Source organism: Patagioenas fasciata, chromosome 8 (assembly GCF_037038585.1).
Source record: "Patagioenas fasciata isolate bPatFas1 chromosome 8, bPatFas1.hap1, whole genome shotgun sequence".
Taxonomy (NCBI): Eukaryota; Metazoa; Chordata; class Aves; order Columbiformes; family Columbidae; genus Patagioenas; species Patagioenas fasciata.
The window spans coordinates 38,343,747-38,361,250 of NC_092527.1; the positions used below are offsets into that span (position 1 = coordinate 38,343,747).

A 17,504-nucleotide genomic window follows, 5' to 3' on the forward strand; every position below is an offset into this window, starting at 1 on the left:
CAGTATAATATATTCCCCCTTTTAAATGCAATCATCTTGAGTCTTGTTATCACAACGCATGGTTATTCAAACCTCATTTGGGAGGCTGGAGAAAGTACTTGCAGAATGGTTTTCATTCTGCACATGCATTATGAAACGCCTTTTAATTGCACGGCTTTTTGGTGGCAAAAAGGGCACAATGGTTTTGCAAAAGGGCTGTTCCCCGCTCGGTGCAATGTCAGGCCACATCCTGCCGTCATTTAACGAGCCGTCATGGTAGTTCTGTCAGCATGAGAAATGTCACATCACGGGGAGGGAGGCAGTGCTGGCCACTGTTAATTGTCTTACATTGACTTCAGTAAAACAACTGTTAAGTGAAAATCATTTAAAAAAAAAAAAAAGTATGAATAATTGTGAATGGAGTCCAGATTGAAAAGGTTGTGGCCGGTGCAGCTGTGGCCGGGCTGGGGTTTGGGAGGAAAAAGTTGCCATGGGGATAGTGCAGCATTGTGTGCGCTGACTGCAGCCTTATTGTTGTTGTGCTCCCGTCACAGCTTTGTTTCACCCTTGAGCACGGCTGTTAAATGCCAACTCAAAACAAAAATGTTATTTACACGCAGCGGCGCAGTTCAAATGATTTCTATTTTTAGGGATATCACGGCTTTAAGCTAGGAAAAAAAAAAATCTGTATTGCTATTTTGGAAAACACTAAGCATTTTTGTGTAAATGTAGTACATGCTTAGAAGAGAATTACTGTTAAAATTGGTTAAATATAATTTCTGGAAATGACCATTAGAACCACAGTGACCAGAGGCTTCGGAACAGTCTGAGGCAGCACCTGAGCCAGGGAGGAGTGTGGGGGAAAGAACCTCCACACGTCCAAACCGCTAATTCCTTTTAGCTGCACCCTCTGCATTAAATTTAATATCAAAACCGTGTGAGATGTATCGGTGTAAGGGCTGGGGGGTGACTTTCCCCCCTGTCAAGTCCAGGCACGCCACGGCCCGGACTACAACTCCCGTCATGCATTGCGGCGCAGCGCCTCGCCCCGCCGGCACCTCCCCCGCCGCACTACAAATCCCAGAAGGCACCGCGGCGCCCGTGCCCGCTCGCCCGGCAGGCGGTGCTGCCGCGCATGCGCACGGCGGGGCGGGGGCCTCGGCGGTGTCGCCGAGCTCGGTGGCGGCGGGAGGCGGCGAAGTTTCCTCGGAGGGAGCAGCGGGCGGGACGGGAAAGGGACGAGCCCGGCCGGGCCGGGAGGGGAGCGCGGCAGGAGGCGGCGGGTCCCGGCTCTCCTCACGGGGGCTCCCGGACTGCCCTGAACTCCAGTAAGTGGCGCGGGCCGGGGCGGGGGCGCTGAGGCGGGGCCGGGGGCTGAGGCGGCGGGGCCGGCCCGGCGCGGCACAGGCGCCTGGTTGATGCTCTTCCTTCCGTGCCGGCTCGGTGTTTGCGGGGCAGGGCGCTGTCCTGAGCCCTGACGCTTCTGCCTTTGTGCAGCTGCAGCCGCTCCGCGCTTTTCCTCGCTCCTTTTCCTTCGTTTTTCCCGGGAAGCCACCGCCTTGGCGTGGAGGCTCTCCCCGTGTGTCACCTCCGGGTCGTAATTGCCCTGGTAGAGCAGTCAGGGCTCTGTCACATCCCCACAGGTAAGACGATGATCTCATTACTCGTCTCTTTTTTTTTTTCCTAATTTTATTATTATTATTATTTTTTTTCTTCTCTACCCTTCTCAACTTCGCTGTTTGAGCACGATGGGAAGCAGCGATGTTATCTGGGCAGAGCTCTGCAGTGATGGTGCCTGGGAGGGTGTGGGCTCCCCTAGCACCCGCCTGCCAAAGCCAGGCCTTGCTGGGCTGGGCTCGCCTTTGCTACTGAAACCTCCAGTTGCTGCCTCAAGGAGAGCCCAGTGTGATTGGGACAGCGAACAGTGGTTCTGTGGAACTATGTAACCTCATCTAGGTGTTTGTGCTCTGGCAGGGGGATTGGACTAGATGATCTTTCTAGGTCCCTTCCAATCCCTGACGTTCTGTGATTCTGTGATTTACCTTTGGAAGGCGCTGATTTTGGAGAAGGCTCTTTTTGGAAAGCTGTTGGCTGTGCCAGCGATACAAACCTGCAACTCTGAGTTGTGTTCGAGCTTAGTTCTAACCTGGGCTGGTTATTTGCTGATTCAAGTGTCTTTAAATGGATAACTTGACTATAAATGAACATTAAACGGTAACTAATATTGTCAAATTTGCAGGTTTTAGTACATGGAAAATTCCAGATAGGCATTTGTCACGCTGCTAACTTAACACACATTTAAATGCTTCATGTATTGTGCAGTTCTCTTAGGTGTAACTAATGCATAACCATCATAAAAGGCATTATGTTGTTGCATAAAATGTTTGCAAAGTAACATTAAGAGGACAATAATTTCTCTTGGGAACAAGTTCCTGTTTTGAGGCCTTTTCTAAAAAATTAATTTTCACTAATGAATGTGCTATGATAGTTTATAAACAAGCAAAAATACAGTTTTTCTTCAAGTGCGGAAACGTTTATTAATTTGTTAGGCTGAGCATTATGAATTAGGCATGTACAAAATGGTGTTCCTTACCTATGTAAAGCTGAGAGGGAGAATTACTTTTTTATTTTTTAAGATTCTTAGGAGCTTGATCTCTCCATGCTTCACCTTTTTATGGAAGCCTAGTACTACTACTAGACATTCCTGCATATAATAAGCTGAATCGCATCGGGCTTTTTGTTGCCTTCTGACAAATTGCTTGCTTTAGTAAAAGAGGCTGTAATGTCTGTAAAGTTACATTTTCTCTTCTCGTTACCCAGCCCCACACACGACACTGGAAGACAAAGCCATATTTGATCACGCAGTTTGGGCCCATGAGGTGCCAGGAATGGCTTCTCCCTGTTGAATCCAGCAGGGTTCATTTTGGTTTTGTGTTGAGGTTTTTTTGTGTTTTGTTTGTTTGGGCTTTTTTTGTTTTGTTGGGTCTTTTTATTTTTTTAATTTTTAATTTGGTTTGCCCACTTCCCTTTTACACTTGGGCTGTGTTCATTATGATGCAGCACAAACACAATTTTTCCTGAGATAGAGCTGTACATGGCAACTTTATCTGGTTGCTCTATGATGAGTTACTTTGTCTTAGTGAATTTACTATGCCACACTTTTAAGGATGTAGTTTTTTAATACTTCTGATTTGAAAGTAGTTATGAAGTGTGATGTCTTGTATCAGCTTATTTCACAACAGAGTTACAGGTGCAACTTTAAAGCAAATTGAGTAGTCCCTGAGAAGGTCTATACATCTAATTATATATAAAAAGACTTCCTGAAGTTTTATCACTTGTTCTCATGAAGCTCCATGTTGAATAAATTTGCAAGGTGCTCACTGCATTCTAGTAAATCTTAACAGTGGAGTTGACTTTTAGGTCCCTGCAGTCTTGTCTTCTACTTCTCGTTGTTATTTTTACATGAGAATGTCACACAAGTAACAATACATGAAACTGTCAGGTATGTAAAGCAGAGAAGTGTAGAAGTGGCATTTACCTGTTTGTCACATGAGTAAGTGTTAAAAATGGGCTGAAATCTCTCATGGTAGAGAGAGATTCTTAGCCTGGTGGATATTTGGAGAAGAACCTTTTAGTGTAGGGATAAATAACCACTGGTGCTGCAGAAAGTGATCGTTCAAGACATAATACGTGGTGGGATTTGTGTATCCTAGATATTACTGAACACTGGACCGCTGGAAACAGCCTTGCATAAAAAGTAAAACTTTGTGTGATTTTCTTGTGTTCTTTTCAGAGTTACTAAATGCTGTGATTTTATTTCTTTAGTGTAGAAAATTAGTAAATTCTAAAGATGAAATCTGTCTTCTTAAGCTGTTTCTGTTTGTTTTAACTACAGTTGGCCTTATGTTCCATTGTATAGCTGTGCGTTTCAAGGGTGCAAATCAGGAAAAAGATGCACAGTGGGTCTCTGTAGTGTTTAAATGTTTCAGCAAAGCAGATGCTTTTCTATAAATTAGAGAATAGATGAAGAAGAACCAGTGTATGAAGAAAGTAGGAAGCATCTTTATGCTTTTCCTCCTTTCCCCCTGTACTTATTCTTCCTCAGGAGTAGTAGCTGAGTGACAGAGGACAGAAACACGTGTGGGAAATGAGGAAAACACTTATTACATATGAGAAGACCTCAAGGCAGGAAAAGGCCTTGGTTTTTCCAGGTAGCTGTGGCTTATTTCAGAAGGCAAGGGAGCTGTATCAGCAGAAATAATGAAGGCTGACTGGATGTCAGAGGGTTGGTGTAGAAGAGAAGAAGTGCAAAAGTCAGTTTTTATTGACTGTAACAGATTAGAAAGATCTTGAGGACAACACTGAAATGTGAACAGCTCTCTACTTTTAACACAGTCTCCAGTGAAGCGTTGAACATGGCCCAAACGGCCAGGCCTGCAAGATTCTTAATCTATTTTAGTAGATTTAGAATTCCATCGGTGTCTTTATTACTAAATGTGCCTGGCAATTTAAACTGACAATTGTAATGGTAAATGTAGTTACTTCAAAATGCAGCAAACCAGCAGCATTGGGAGGTGAGCACATATTATAAGTGAGAAGTTTCCTTGCAAGCTGTGCTGTGCACTTGTACCCAGCTGTAGGTCAGTGTTTGGCTAAACAATGGCTTGTGATACAAGAGCGTGTATATTTCTTGCAAGATTTTTTTTCCCCTGATAATTATGAACAATAGAAACATTCTTAGAAAATATTTACCGGGGTTTGGAGCCAAATAAACCATTGTGCAGTTGTATAGTTACATGAAAATATAGGATAGTAACTCACTTCAGTGCCAAAATATGGAAATTTAGGTAACTGACTTTAGGATAAAGCATTTTTACAAAGTGGAGCAAGTGCTGTAGCTATCACCAGGAAACAAATGAGACAAAAAATACAACACTTGCTACATGTGTTCCTTTGGTTTTGAACCCAAGTGCAAGGAGACCTTTCTAGAAGCATTGCTCTCAGTGCTTTATAAAACTATATAAGAAACATAAATACCAACATTCTAGTGACCTTATCTGGCATATAGAAATAATGTAGCTGCTTTAAAAAAACTGCCAGTTGAAGAGGTCAGAGTAACAAGTAAGGTTCAAGTTCAGGTTTTGAAGTTACTCTTCGGTGCACAGAATGACTGAAATGAATTTGAATACAAGATATGGCCGAGGTGTTTCAAAATTTTTTTCTATTCTTACACTGATCTCAAATTAGGACTTTGAAAATTTGTAAATCTGAGGTCATCTGGATACACACTGTAGCCAAACTTTGAGAAACATTTAGATACATATTTGTATATGGCTCAGTTTTATAAATAACGCTTTCCTGTTAGTACAAGGTAAAACAGCAGGGTTTTGTTGCTGTTGAGGAAGGAAGCTTGGTTCATTGTCTCAGCACTAAGCAGCATTTTCTCCCTCCAGGGACTTGCAGAAGCATCTAGAATGTGTAGGTGTTTCTTTAATCTTGGAGAAGGAACTTATTAAGCTTTCTGGTGCAGAACTGTATAAGCCACTTTTAACAGATGTTATCTGCACGAGTAGGGAGTTGCAGGTCTGGTAGACATTTGTGGCATTCAACAGTTTAAACAGTTTTCAGGTTTGAACATATGCCTGTGCCTTGAAAATCTGAATAGTTCCAGGTATTTTATGTGGAAGAAAGGTGATTTGACGGTGAGGTTGCTGCTCTGGGATTTGGGAAACAGGTTCAGCTCAGTGTGTTGCCAAAATCTTCCTGTGCGGCCTGGGACAAGCTGCTTCTCTGTCCCTCTGTTCTTATAGTGAAACTGCGGAGCAGGAGCAGCTCTCGGCCTCGCAGAAGTGTTACAAGGGTACGTCAGTCAGGTTTGGATGTGTTCAGGGGCGGTAGTAACGTGGGGCACATAACTTGCTTGTGCAAGGAGGGAGAGCTGGGAGAGACTGGCCAGGGTAAAAGCTGGAGTAGGCTCCAGGCAGAAAGGGTAAAATCATAAAAAAGGCGGGGGGGAGGGGGAGTTTTGACTGGAAATCTCTTGGATCAGTTAAAAACAGAGAAAGCAAGTCTTAAAACTTGAAGGAGCACTGCATTGCTTTGTTTGTTTAACAAGCTATAAAAACAGTGCTTAAAATACTTGAATGAACCAGGCAAATCTCTTCTGTGATTCTGCCACACAGGGAACAATAGCAAAACTGCATTCCTCTGTCAACTGTGCTTTTCTTTGGAAAATGGTTTTAATTCTATCTAACCGTTACATCCAAATTTTGTGGCTGTTAATTTTGTTCATTTTTTCTGTGGCATGATAGGTGGAATCTCTTAAATTCAGTCTGATTTATTAACTTTTCATGTGAAAGAGATTGAGAAAAGATAGCTTCTCTACCTGCCCACTCCCACAAGGGGGAAAAGAATTTGCAGCCACCTCTAAAAAAACAGTGTCTTCAGTAATTTTATAGAGCTAAAAGCATTTTGGATTTAAAATCCTTCTAGTGTAAATATAAGATGGTATTGTCATTGTTATAATCTGAAAATGTAAACTAGACAGCAATTACAAGCTTTGCAAATGTGTTCTCATTGTTGAGAGTCAACACTCCCAGGAACAGTCTCTCTATACTGGTGATAAATATAGGTGATAAATTCATTAGTTTAATATGTAACTGTTTTGATGTGTATGCTCTCCATGGCTGCCTTGGTACCCACCACATTTACATCCCATGTCCAAGAAAATTTGTTTGAACTTGTTCAGACTAGTGACTTAATTAGATGTTTTTCTGTTAAGTGCTAAAACAGTTACATGTCAGGTTTGTTGTAAGAGCAAGCAGTCCTCTTAAAACTGCACTTCAAAAGATGTTGTTAAATATATTGGTTAACTCTTTAGGGAGGCGTATAGTAATAAATGGAAACTTAGGCTGTACTAATAATTCATCTGAGTGATTTCTATAGTAGACTCGATGCCTGTACGTGCATTAGTGCTGCAAAGGTATGTAGTGGTGCTTCAAGGATGTTCTTGCTTCAGAAGTGTTCCTGCTTATTCAGGACTTCAGGCTTTGGTTTTAGTTTCTTTTTTCTATTAACCTTTTTTTTTCCTTAAATCAGATTCCCTGTAGATGTTGTCATTTATACTGTCTTGCTAATTTGTCCTGGTTACCTGATTTTACCGGTGGAGGAGCAGGATTTCTTGGGGAGCTCCATTTGTTCCCTTCTTGTGGGACAGCATGTTGAAAACCGGTCTCTTGCTTACTCTGGTAAGTCCAGGATTTCCAGGCATGTTGTTGCACATACGCAGGCCTTGTAGTTCTTTTTTAGAGTATTTCCGCCTCGCTGCCTATAGCCAGGCAGCGATCCTGCAAAGTGCCAGGAGCCTGATGACTTCCTGGTAGAATTTGGATTACTCTGTAGGTGGAGCATTGTTATTCTCCATAATTTACCCTTGGAGAAACACCAGCGTGAATGCAGAGCAACAGCTGTGCAGTAAACTGGTATTTGTGTCGTTGCACAAATAAGAGGGTAAGGAAGAAGGTCAGCAGCAAGGGATGGGCTGTACCTGATGCAAGGAGCTCACAGCTTGCTTCCAAGGAGGAAGGCTGCTGGAAATGAATTTTGGGAGAAGTTATAGTGAAGTGTGTGCTTCAAGTGAAGTGTTAGCATGCTGGCACTGTGCTACAAAACCTATCAGAGCAGATAAACTTGTCTAATATAAAATATTAGATATTTTCTCTATGTGTCAGGTGAGACTTTTATTAAATATGCCGGAGTGGAATTCCATTTTCTTAATTTAAGGAGTGTAAAAAAGACAAGAGGGAGGTCATGACTTGAAAACCTCGCTGTTTGATGGGAGCTTAATTTTCTCCCCTCACATGGTAAACAGGAGCTGGTATATGTTCTGTAAATGAATATTGGTTCACTTACATAAGACAGACAAAACCTTGTTCGTTCTAAGGAACTTTGGCTAAACTTGTGCTTACTGAAGAGCTCCGAGATTAGTGCTAATAGCTTGGAATCCTTGTGTAGTGTGATTGATAAGTAAGGTAGATTCTGGAGGAGATATCACACACAGTAGCAGGTATTTTGGCCAACATGGTGGCTTATGCAATGAACTGAACATCATCTGCACAGGAAAGTCCCATAGTATTAAAATAACAGTGAAGTGAGATCTTAATGGCAACAATTTTTCCCTCCCAGAGTATTAATGTAGACGAACCATTGCATTTTTTTAGTCTGCATTGAGTTTGCTAAATTAGATCTATAAAATCAGATTGGGTAATCAGTTGCTGCTTTGTGTGCTTTGTTTTCATTTAATCCTTTTCTGTTTTTAAAAAGAGTCAAATTAAATATTTACCTGATAGTGTTCTTTTCATTATTTGATACTTTAAAAGAACTCAAAAATCATTTATTTACAGTCCTTGTTAGACTCCACACTTTGGTTGTGAGCATTAAAAAATATAATTGTAAACCAGATTGTTAAATGTTATCTTAAACTTGTGTTTAGCTGGCCTGTAATAAATACGCTGTGCTGCTAGTAGACATCTGTAATGTGAAATCACAGTTTCCAGGTGTTCAGCTATTCAGAGCTGGCTTTGTTGTGTCTTAAGTATATACAGTTTAATGGAATTAGTCTGAGTGTGATATTCTTACATTTAAATTTGGAACTCGCCTTTGGATCTTTTACTACCACAATGCTCTCAAGTTTCCCTCTGTTTGGCTTCTACCCAATGTTTTCAGCACAACGTTTTGGTGCTAGTGAGACAGATAAATTAATTTTGAATGTACTAAAAAAATAATTAACACACTCTTATGTGCATGCTGTTATTTCTTCAACAATGTAAGAGTACTCTGAGAAAACTGAGGAAGATATTTTCAACTTGTTGGTTTCCTAACCAGCTGGCTTCTTTTTGTGTGTGAGTATTTTGTGGGAAGAAAGTCTGTTTGTTTGTGCCAGGGAGTTTGTACCCAGGACTCAGAGTGACACTTGGCAACACTGGCTCAAAAAATGGCCAACCAGGTACTAGTAATTGAAATTAAACAATTATTTTACTAATGAGTAACTAGTAATAATAGATAATCCCAATAAGTAATGTGCTTATTCCCTGCTTAATTTTTAATTTGGTTTAGTTGTCATGAAAGGAACAGTTTTTATAGACTAGTGCATGTAAGCATTTTCAATAACTTGTCATATTTGGAGTTTTACATATTATTTAAAATTTTGAAAATGCCCGTAATAATGACATTCAAAATAATTGTCAATAATAATGAACTCTGAACCTTCATTATTAAGCATTTTAACTACCCTGTAACTGAAATTAATAAGCTTTTAATTTTTTTTTTTTTAGGATTGTGTGAGAGAACTCAAAGGGAATTAGTGTGCCTATGTTTTGCTTTCCTCTGTTCTACTCATCTCTGGTTATATCTCAGTTTGAGTAACTTTTATTGCCTGGACTTAATATGAAGTGATGAAAACTGTACTTCTGACTGTTGTGAAAACCTTGTGTTATTGAACATGTTCTTTTGCTCTTTAACTTTCTTTTGCTTTATTGCTTTTTAAGCTAGTTATCACTGAAGTTATTAATTGATACATTTCAAGAGTGTCTTTTATAATGACCTCATTGCACAAGATGCTTCCTTTTATTTGCTTTAGCTCAGTGCATTTTGAGGGTCAATTAAAATAGTATGGAATAAAGTTGAAGTTATTTGATTTACTGAGGTCTGCTGGAAAAGAGAGAATAGCTGGATCACCCTGATTTAACAAGTCTGCTAGAAAACAGGACATCAGATGTGTTTTGAAGACAGAAAGATGACTAAGACTTAAATGCAAGATAAGAGTGAAGGTTTTATTAGATGATTCATCAGCACAGATGATGATTCTTCTATATTGTGGCCTGGCTGGCAGTTGGATTAGGTACTGGGAGGAGGGTGTATTGTTTCGTATGCCTCATATTGTGATCAGGGATGGGAGAGGTAAATGCTACTGGTGGTTATTTCACGCTTTTTAATTTTGAAGATTAACTTCTTATGCTTAGGAATTCTCTTCCAGGTGAATAGAGGCCTTTTGCAGCTGCATTTTTCTTTCTTCTTGATCACTTTAGAGGGGGAATCTAAATCTAGGGGACAGCGTGTCCCTGAGGCTTCCAGTTCTCATTTGTATATGTGATTAAAATGCTGCTAATAGTTTCATAAGCTTCTAGCAAATCAAGTTTTCTGCGTTTAACAGAGGAATACAGTGTCTGTTGTGTGCTCCAGAACAAAAATGGATCAGTGAAGGATCGCTGGGAAATAGAAAAGCTCAGTATCTCATTTTGAGACAGCCAATCCTAAATTATCTTCGCCTGTCATGTCATCAGAATTGTACCCAAGTCATCTCCCCAGCTCCTCAATCAGTGTTTTTCTGTCCTGTTTTGGGTATTTACAAAATTGTGGCTTTAAGGAGTTTGCGAAAGATGAGCGGAGATGTTGTCTCTTGGCTTAAATTATCTATATGGTGATCTGCTTCTACTGGAAGGTTTTCAAGGGGTTGAAAATAAAGTTTGAACAACTGCCCTGGAAGATCTATGTGGCTTGTTTTCAGAGGCGGTTCTGAGCTGGTTGTCTCAGGGTTGAGTTTTTCTTCCCCCCTCTCTTCTTTATTCTCCTAGATGTGTGCGAGAAGGAAAGCTTTCCTTGCGGTGTTCTTCAAGGTCTAAGCAGGACAGTGTGAACTCATCCCTCACCCTTGGGAGTCAGTAAATGGAGTGAATAGCCAGTAAAAGAGATGACCAACTGGGGAACAGCTGATTTACAGCAAGATAGTAATTGCTTAGGCAAAAGCAAGAGCACTCGATAATTAAGCTGTGCTGGAACTGCAGGAAGGGCTGGAGGTTGCTGGGGATGCTGCTTAACTTCCCTTTGTGGTGATGGAGCTGGTGTAAATATAATAGTAGAGCTTAAAAAGGGATGTGGGGAGGAGGGCTGGGCATGACTCATGGCATCATTTTAAATTTATCAAGTGTATTCTTAGGAATGTTGTTCATCCTTTCATAGAGGTGAATCAGTAGTAATGTATGTTTCTTAATCTTAGCTAAGAGAAAAAGGACCCCAAAGTCATTTCCTGTGGTAAGTTAAATTCAAAGCTGAAAGTGTCCATATGCTAATAGAGCAGCAAGTAAAGTGTTAGTTTGAATTAAATAAATAAAAACAATAAAATTATATGCAGAGCTTGGGGAAAACACAGGTAAAATAAAGCTAGAAGGCAATAAGGAGCAGTGCTTGTCTTGCTGTTTTTCTTAAGCTTTCCTGTGGATAGTGCAAAGCCTGTTGCATGGTCTTTTTATTCATACAAAGTTCCACTTTCTCTGGTAGAGCCAGCAGTCTGTGGTTTGTGCCTGCTTGTGGCAATCAAATGAGAGAGTGGGCAGTAGAAATGTTACCTTGCGTGCCACTTTAATAGTCTGTATAGTACAGACTTTGTACTTGAAGATATAGAGCCTGCAACCGAACTACAGAGGAGGTGAACTCAGGAGCAGGTGCTGGTATGGAAATAAGAATATAAATTCATGTAGGAGAGTTTCAGCAGTGTGTTATAAATGGTGAAACAAGATCCTTGTGTGGCTCTGCAGGTTCTAGTTGTGCAGTCATGCATTTAACTGGGAGAAGGTGATGTGTGATTTTTATTTATAGTGGTGCCCAGGCGGCCTTCAGTTTGTGATATCAATGTTGAGGAATGTTGGTGTGTGCTACACCCAGGAGGAAGGAGCAGCGAGAGGGGAAATCTGAGAGAAGCTGGGCTGATGAGGTGTGTACCTACTTAAATTAGTACACCGCCACTGGAAAGAGGGATGTAAGGCTTCAAAAATAAGCAAGGTGTCCTGTTTGGATTAGAACACAGCCCTCCAAAAAGGAATTTTAGGGAGTTTTCTGAATTCTTACATATGAGTGTTAAAATATTCCACAGAATGGGTTTTCAAAAAGATTTGAGGTTTTGATGGATTATGGTGAGAACCAAGAGGAAATGGGTCACAGGGATATTTATTCTGAAGTAGCACTATGGCGTTGACCCACATCTCCTCCCTCCCCAGTCCTTCCATTCTGGGAAGGCAAAATAAAATGAAGTTTTATGTTATCTGTTACAGGTTTGATGCCTTCAGCTTTTCTCTGTAAGAACTCAATCTTTTTATAATATTTGATTCTAAAAGTGGGCAGAATTATTATTACACTGTTTCGTGCTGCAGATCCTGCTGCAGAAAATAAGTGGACATGTAATAAGGGCTGTAAAACAAACAGATCTGGAGATGTTTATTTTATAATTGCCTGAAACAATAATTTAATTAAAAATAAATCCTATCTATTTAAGACAGCATCCATATTCTGAAGACACTTTGAAATTGAAGTTGTGGTGAACTGTTAGGCTGGTGATATTCCAGCCACATTTCATATGCTGAGGAATTAGTGTTGGAGTTCTTTAATTCCTTTTATGAAGTTTTAGAAGTAATGTGGTCATTCTGTCTTTGTTGCTTTTTTGGTCTGTCTGGAGTTACCAGGAAGGGTGTTGTAAAGGTAGTTTTGTCATGTGTGTTCAGTTGCTTTAGTAACTAGAAGAAAGGCACAAATTGATTTTTGTGAGTGTGCTACAAATTGTGGTTGGTTAATGAATGCTGAATAGAGTTGGTATTAATTTACAGTGGAATCTTGCCAGGGTGTAATATAATGGAAGCAGACTTTTAACACCGGAAACAATCGCATGATTTCATGTTTGATTTCATTATTTGATTTTATTATTTTATCATAAAGTCTTCAAGAGCACCAGTCTGGTAGATGTCAGTAAACCCATGAGGAGTTTCCAACCAATCTGAAGAAAATAGCAGTTATACAACATGAAATTATAAATAAATGATAGTTCACCCTGTATTTTCATCAGAGGACGAAGGAACCACAAATAGTATCATTTTGTAGGCTAGAAATTAGGTAGCAGTACTTTGAGATAGAAAACCTGTATGAATTTAGGTTTTTTTTTCTGTGAAAATTGGTATATTGACGAATAAGAGAAAGTTTCTGAATTTTGTCTTTTGCCCTGTAAAAAATATTTTAAAAAATATTAAAGTATTGATTGTATGCTCATAATAAAGTATTATGGGTATCCTTTTTGGTTTTCATAAAGATTTATTTGAAATATAGATACTTTAACATTGGGTTGGTTTTATTCAAGGATTCTTAATCAATTTGTATCTTGTTTCACAAACGAGTTTTCCTGGTTTCGTTTTCTTCACATCTGCAGAGAACTCGGCTTAAACCTGCTCACACAGGAAACCAGCCACCAATACTTGCTTTTTTTAGGCACAAGGCATTTCTGCGCTTCAGAAACTGTTGGTATTAAGCTGAAATTGTGCCCTGGAAGTGCTGTGTATTTTGTTGAGGGACCACCTGGCCCAATTGAGGACGATAGTGGTAAATGGCACATTTTCAAATTAATTTAAATGAAAATGTGTTGCCACATTCTGTCTGCTTAGAGGTGTAATTTAGAGGATAAGTCACCCTTAAGCTTACCCGTAGCTACAGATGTGTTACTTCGCTGTAAAGTGATCCTGAGCAAATTACTGATGAATATTTGGTACTATTATGACGTCTCATAGTGTGTGCAAGTGTTTGTTTTTGCTGTTAATTACGATTCGGTTAAAGAAGTTGGCTTAAACCTGTGACCTTTAAATTGGGAGACGCACACTAATAAAATAGAGATTACCTTAGGAAATTTTGATACTTTATTGAAGAACAAACCTGTGCCTTTGAAGTTTTAAACCATCACTGCGTACCTGAAATGTGGAGAGTCTTTTACTTTTTGGAGGTGGAAAGAAGAAATCAGTCAAGCTCTTAACATAAGGCTTATACCCACTTCATGTCCTTGCAGCTGTATGGAAAATACCTTGCGTCTTAAACAAGTGTGTTAACTTTGTTAGATACAAAAATGAGTATCAACTTAAGAATTCAATAGTTTGTTGCTTTGGGGTTTTGATGTTGTTGTTTGGTTTGGGGTTTTCTATATTTTAGTTTTTATTTTTAATGTAAGCTAAAATCTTGAATAGTCTGTCATCGCTGTGATATTTCAGTCTCTTCAGCTTTTTGCAACTACTGCTGAATTGAGTTTGTTAGATCTGGTCCCTGATGCTGGAATTAGTGGATCGGACTTGAGTTGGCACCGGGAGGTTGGTTTGGTGTTGAGCAGAAGTCAGTTTGTTACTTTACAGATGGAATTAAATGACTTTAAACTGTTTACTAGAAATTCTTCTAGTATGATCTCAGAATAATGATAATAGGTTTTTTTAAAATGGTTTCTCAAAGTGGTTGAAGCAAAATCTGGCTAGTATTCTAATTAGTCATACACAAAGACAGCTGCAAATACAAACATATAGCTACATATTGGTATATCTGATCCCCCAAATAAACATAGGCTTGTCTGTATATCTGATTACCCAAAACAAACACTTTAAAATGTACTTACACCACAGTAAAACATGATATATGGTTATCAATAGCTAGATACAGATAGTTATCAAGTGTCTGTTTCATTGTGTGTGTGCAAGTGTATTTAAATCAACTAACTTTAAGCAAGGAAATGGTAAAGGGAAACAGTTTCAATCAATATTAAAAACAAATTCCCATATCGCATAGTGAAAGCTGGAAAACCTTAATGAAAACTGTGACGTACTTATACTTTCTGTGTCTCATGTTAACACTAATAATTTTGAATACGCAGTATTTCTGAGTTCTGTAACTAAATGTAAAGAAAACCGAAGTGTTTAGTTCCTCCTCTGGGAAAGATTGGTATCGACCTGATTTTTATCGTATTTAAATATTGCTTTATTGCCGTTTTTAGATGTGTATGCAAATGTATCTTTAGTCTTACAAGGCTGGCTCTTCAGGTACAATGACGGGCCCTAAAAACTTAAAAAGGAAGCAAAAAAGTGATGCAATAACCTGCAACAAGATGGAGCCATAAAAGGTGAAGCAGGCAAAAGGCAATAGGTGGTCAGCAGTACAGAGATTTTTGTTTTAAAGGGAAAAAAAGGTAAAATAAACACAACCACCATCAAAATAAAAAAAAAAGAAAGCCTACCATGCTCAAACTTAGTACCACGTGAATACTGAGGACTTCAATTTGGGGCTAGCAAGTGTGTTCACATCTCTGTGGTACATTACAACTTCTTTTTGACTGTTTAATACATAGGGATGCAAAGACGTCTGTTCGTAGACATTGTTAGACGTCAAGTTCTTTTGTAGGAAAAAAGAGAAACGTGAACAACATTTCTAAAAGACTTTGCTGAATTTGCCTAAGCAAAATATGAAAAATTCTGTTGGACATGCTGACGAAGATCCTTTCTTGACCATGAAAGGCAATGTCAAAGAAGGAAGTGGAAACTGAGCTTTATCTCAACTTTGTGCAGCTTGTGGAGAACAATCTTGGATTATTCTTTAGTGATCTCATTAAATCTTATCTTAATGTTCATCGGCTCTTTACCGCATGTATCTTTGCACCTAGGGGGTTAGATATCCTAAGGATATGCTTCAAAGTAGTAAGAAAGACCTATCTAAAATTTCAGTGGCAGTGGGCGAAACAGCTGCGCTTCGCTTATTCTTCTCTAGAAACCTCTTTAAGCGATGGGCTGAAACTGCTGAAAATGTCACGGGGAGGTGCAGGGCAGGCTTAAAATTAGTAATAAGGAACTTCGCTTAACTTGTATGCTTTTTATTCTGCAGTGTGATGTTCAGGGTCAGCAATGCCTTATGTGGATCGTCAGAATCGCATTTGTGGTTTCCTAGATATTGAAGAAAATGAGAATAGTGGGAAGTTTCTGCGGCGGTACTTCATTCTGGACACACGAGAAGACAGTCTGGTGTGGTACATGGATAACCCGCAGGTGAGATGTTCTTGGCAATAGTTTTCTGGCTTCTATCAATTTCCTGCTTTTTTTGGGTTTGTTTTTAACTAATTCACTTAAGAGAAATTTGGTTTAATATTAGCTTATGGACCTGGAAGCCAAGAGGCAAAAAATTAGTTATGTAAATGAAATAATTGGAAATCAGTGTTTCTTCTTTGCTAATATATGCAGTATTTTAAAGAAAAAAACTACAGTTCATGTTTCTATTTAAAGCATTACCAATTGCACTTACTAGTAAAACATTAAAAACAACTTTAACATCAGTTAATTGCCAACATATGGAATCTATGTATTGACAGGAGCTTCAGGGATGAGATGGGAATCTGAATTTGATCCCATGTACAAATTGGTCATTAGCTATGAATCACGATGTACTATATTTATTTTCTATCAAATGTCTTGAGCATGTAGTGCAGGTTCGTGCAGGCACCAGGTGGTGCTGAATAATACAACCAGATGAGCTGAATCACATCCTAGTTTCCCTCCATGGGCCTTTTAATTCACCCCTAATTTTATGTGGAAGTGTGTGGTTTTCCTTGCATTGCATGGGTCAGTTAGCTGTGTTATATTACTTTACCTCAACAGAATCAGTCATTGAGAAGTGATATCTAATGATGCTTGCAGTTTCAATACAGTGTGAGTAGTATCTGGATGAGGAAAGCCTGTATCCATCATGATGGACAGCATTTTTTATATAAAAATTACTTCTATAATGTGCATGCATCCATGTATTTTCTAGCATAGGTGTCACTGCATCTAGGTCAGCTGAAAACAGCCCGCCAGAAGAATATTCCTGTACCCTGCTGCCAGGAAGACCAGAGTTAAAATGCACAAGTTTTACTGTTCACAGGAACCAACCAAAAAAAAAAATGTAACCCGTGCACAGCTCAATGAGTGTGACTCGTGACTGAAGCATTTAGCAGTTCTCAGTGAGGAGAAAGAAGAAATATTAAGACTAATATACATTGTTCAACATATTCATCAGTGATTTGGACGAGGGAATAGAGTGTACTATCAGCAGGTTTGCTGATGACACCAACCTGGGAGGAGTGGCTGACACGCCAGAGGCTGTGATGCCACCCAGAGACCTGGACAGGCTGGAGAGTTGGGCAGGGAAAAATTTAATGAAATATAACAAGGGCAAGTGTAGAGTGTTGCATCTGGGCAGGAACAACCCCAGATTCCAGTACAAGTTGGGGAATGACCTATTAGAGAGGAGTGTAGGGGAAAGGGACCTGGGGGTCCTGGTGGACAGCAGGAGGAGCATGAGCCAGCACTGGACCCTTGTGGCCAGGAAGGCCAATGATACCTGGGGTGGATTAGAAAGGGGTAGTCAGTAGGTCAGAGAGGTTCTCCTGCCCCTCTGCTCTGCCCTGGTGAGACCACACCTGGAATATTGTGTCCAGTTCTGGACCCCTCAGTTCCAGAAGGACAGGGAACTGCTGGAGAGAGTCTAGCGCAGGGCAACAAAGATGCTGAAGGGAGTGGAGCATCTCCCCTATGAGGAAAGGCTGAGGGAGCTGGGGCGCTGGAGCTGGAGAAGAGGAGACTGAGGGGTGACTCACTCATGGGGATCAATATGGAAAGGGTGAGTGTCAGGAGGATGGAGCCAGACTCTTCTTG

At 39.9% G+C, this 17,504-nt stretch overlaps 1 protein-coding gene across 10 annotated transcripts in view; it reads left to right on the plus strand.

Annotated features, from left to right (window-relative positions):
* The first annotated feature begins 1,145 nt into the window (after window positions 1-1,145).
* The window catches only part of PLEKHA1 (pleckstrin homology domain containing A1), a 37,847-nt gene continuing 21,488 nt past the window's right edge, over window positions 1,146-17,504 (plus strand). For 4 of the 10 annotated variants that reach the window (XR_011740359.1, XM_065843466.2, XM_065843465.2 and 1 more), the window contains exons 1-2: window positions 1,148-1,307; window positions 15,700-15,860. Coding sequence is in view for 9 of the 10 variants with exons in the window: in XM_065843466.2 (XP_065699538.1) it covers window positions 15,720-15,860 (141 nt within the window). In the remaining variant the exon portion in view is untranslated. Of the gene's footprint in view, window positions 1,308-1,397; window positions 1,623-15,699; window positions 15,861-17,504 lie in introns of those variants that run through there. The other 6 variants (XM_065843463.2, XM_071812220.1, XM_065843469.2 and 3 more) reach the window with 4 other exon arrangements.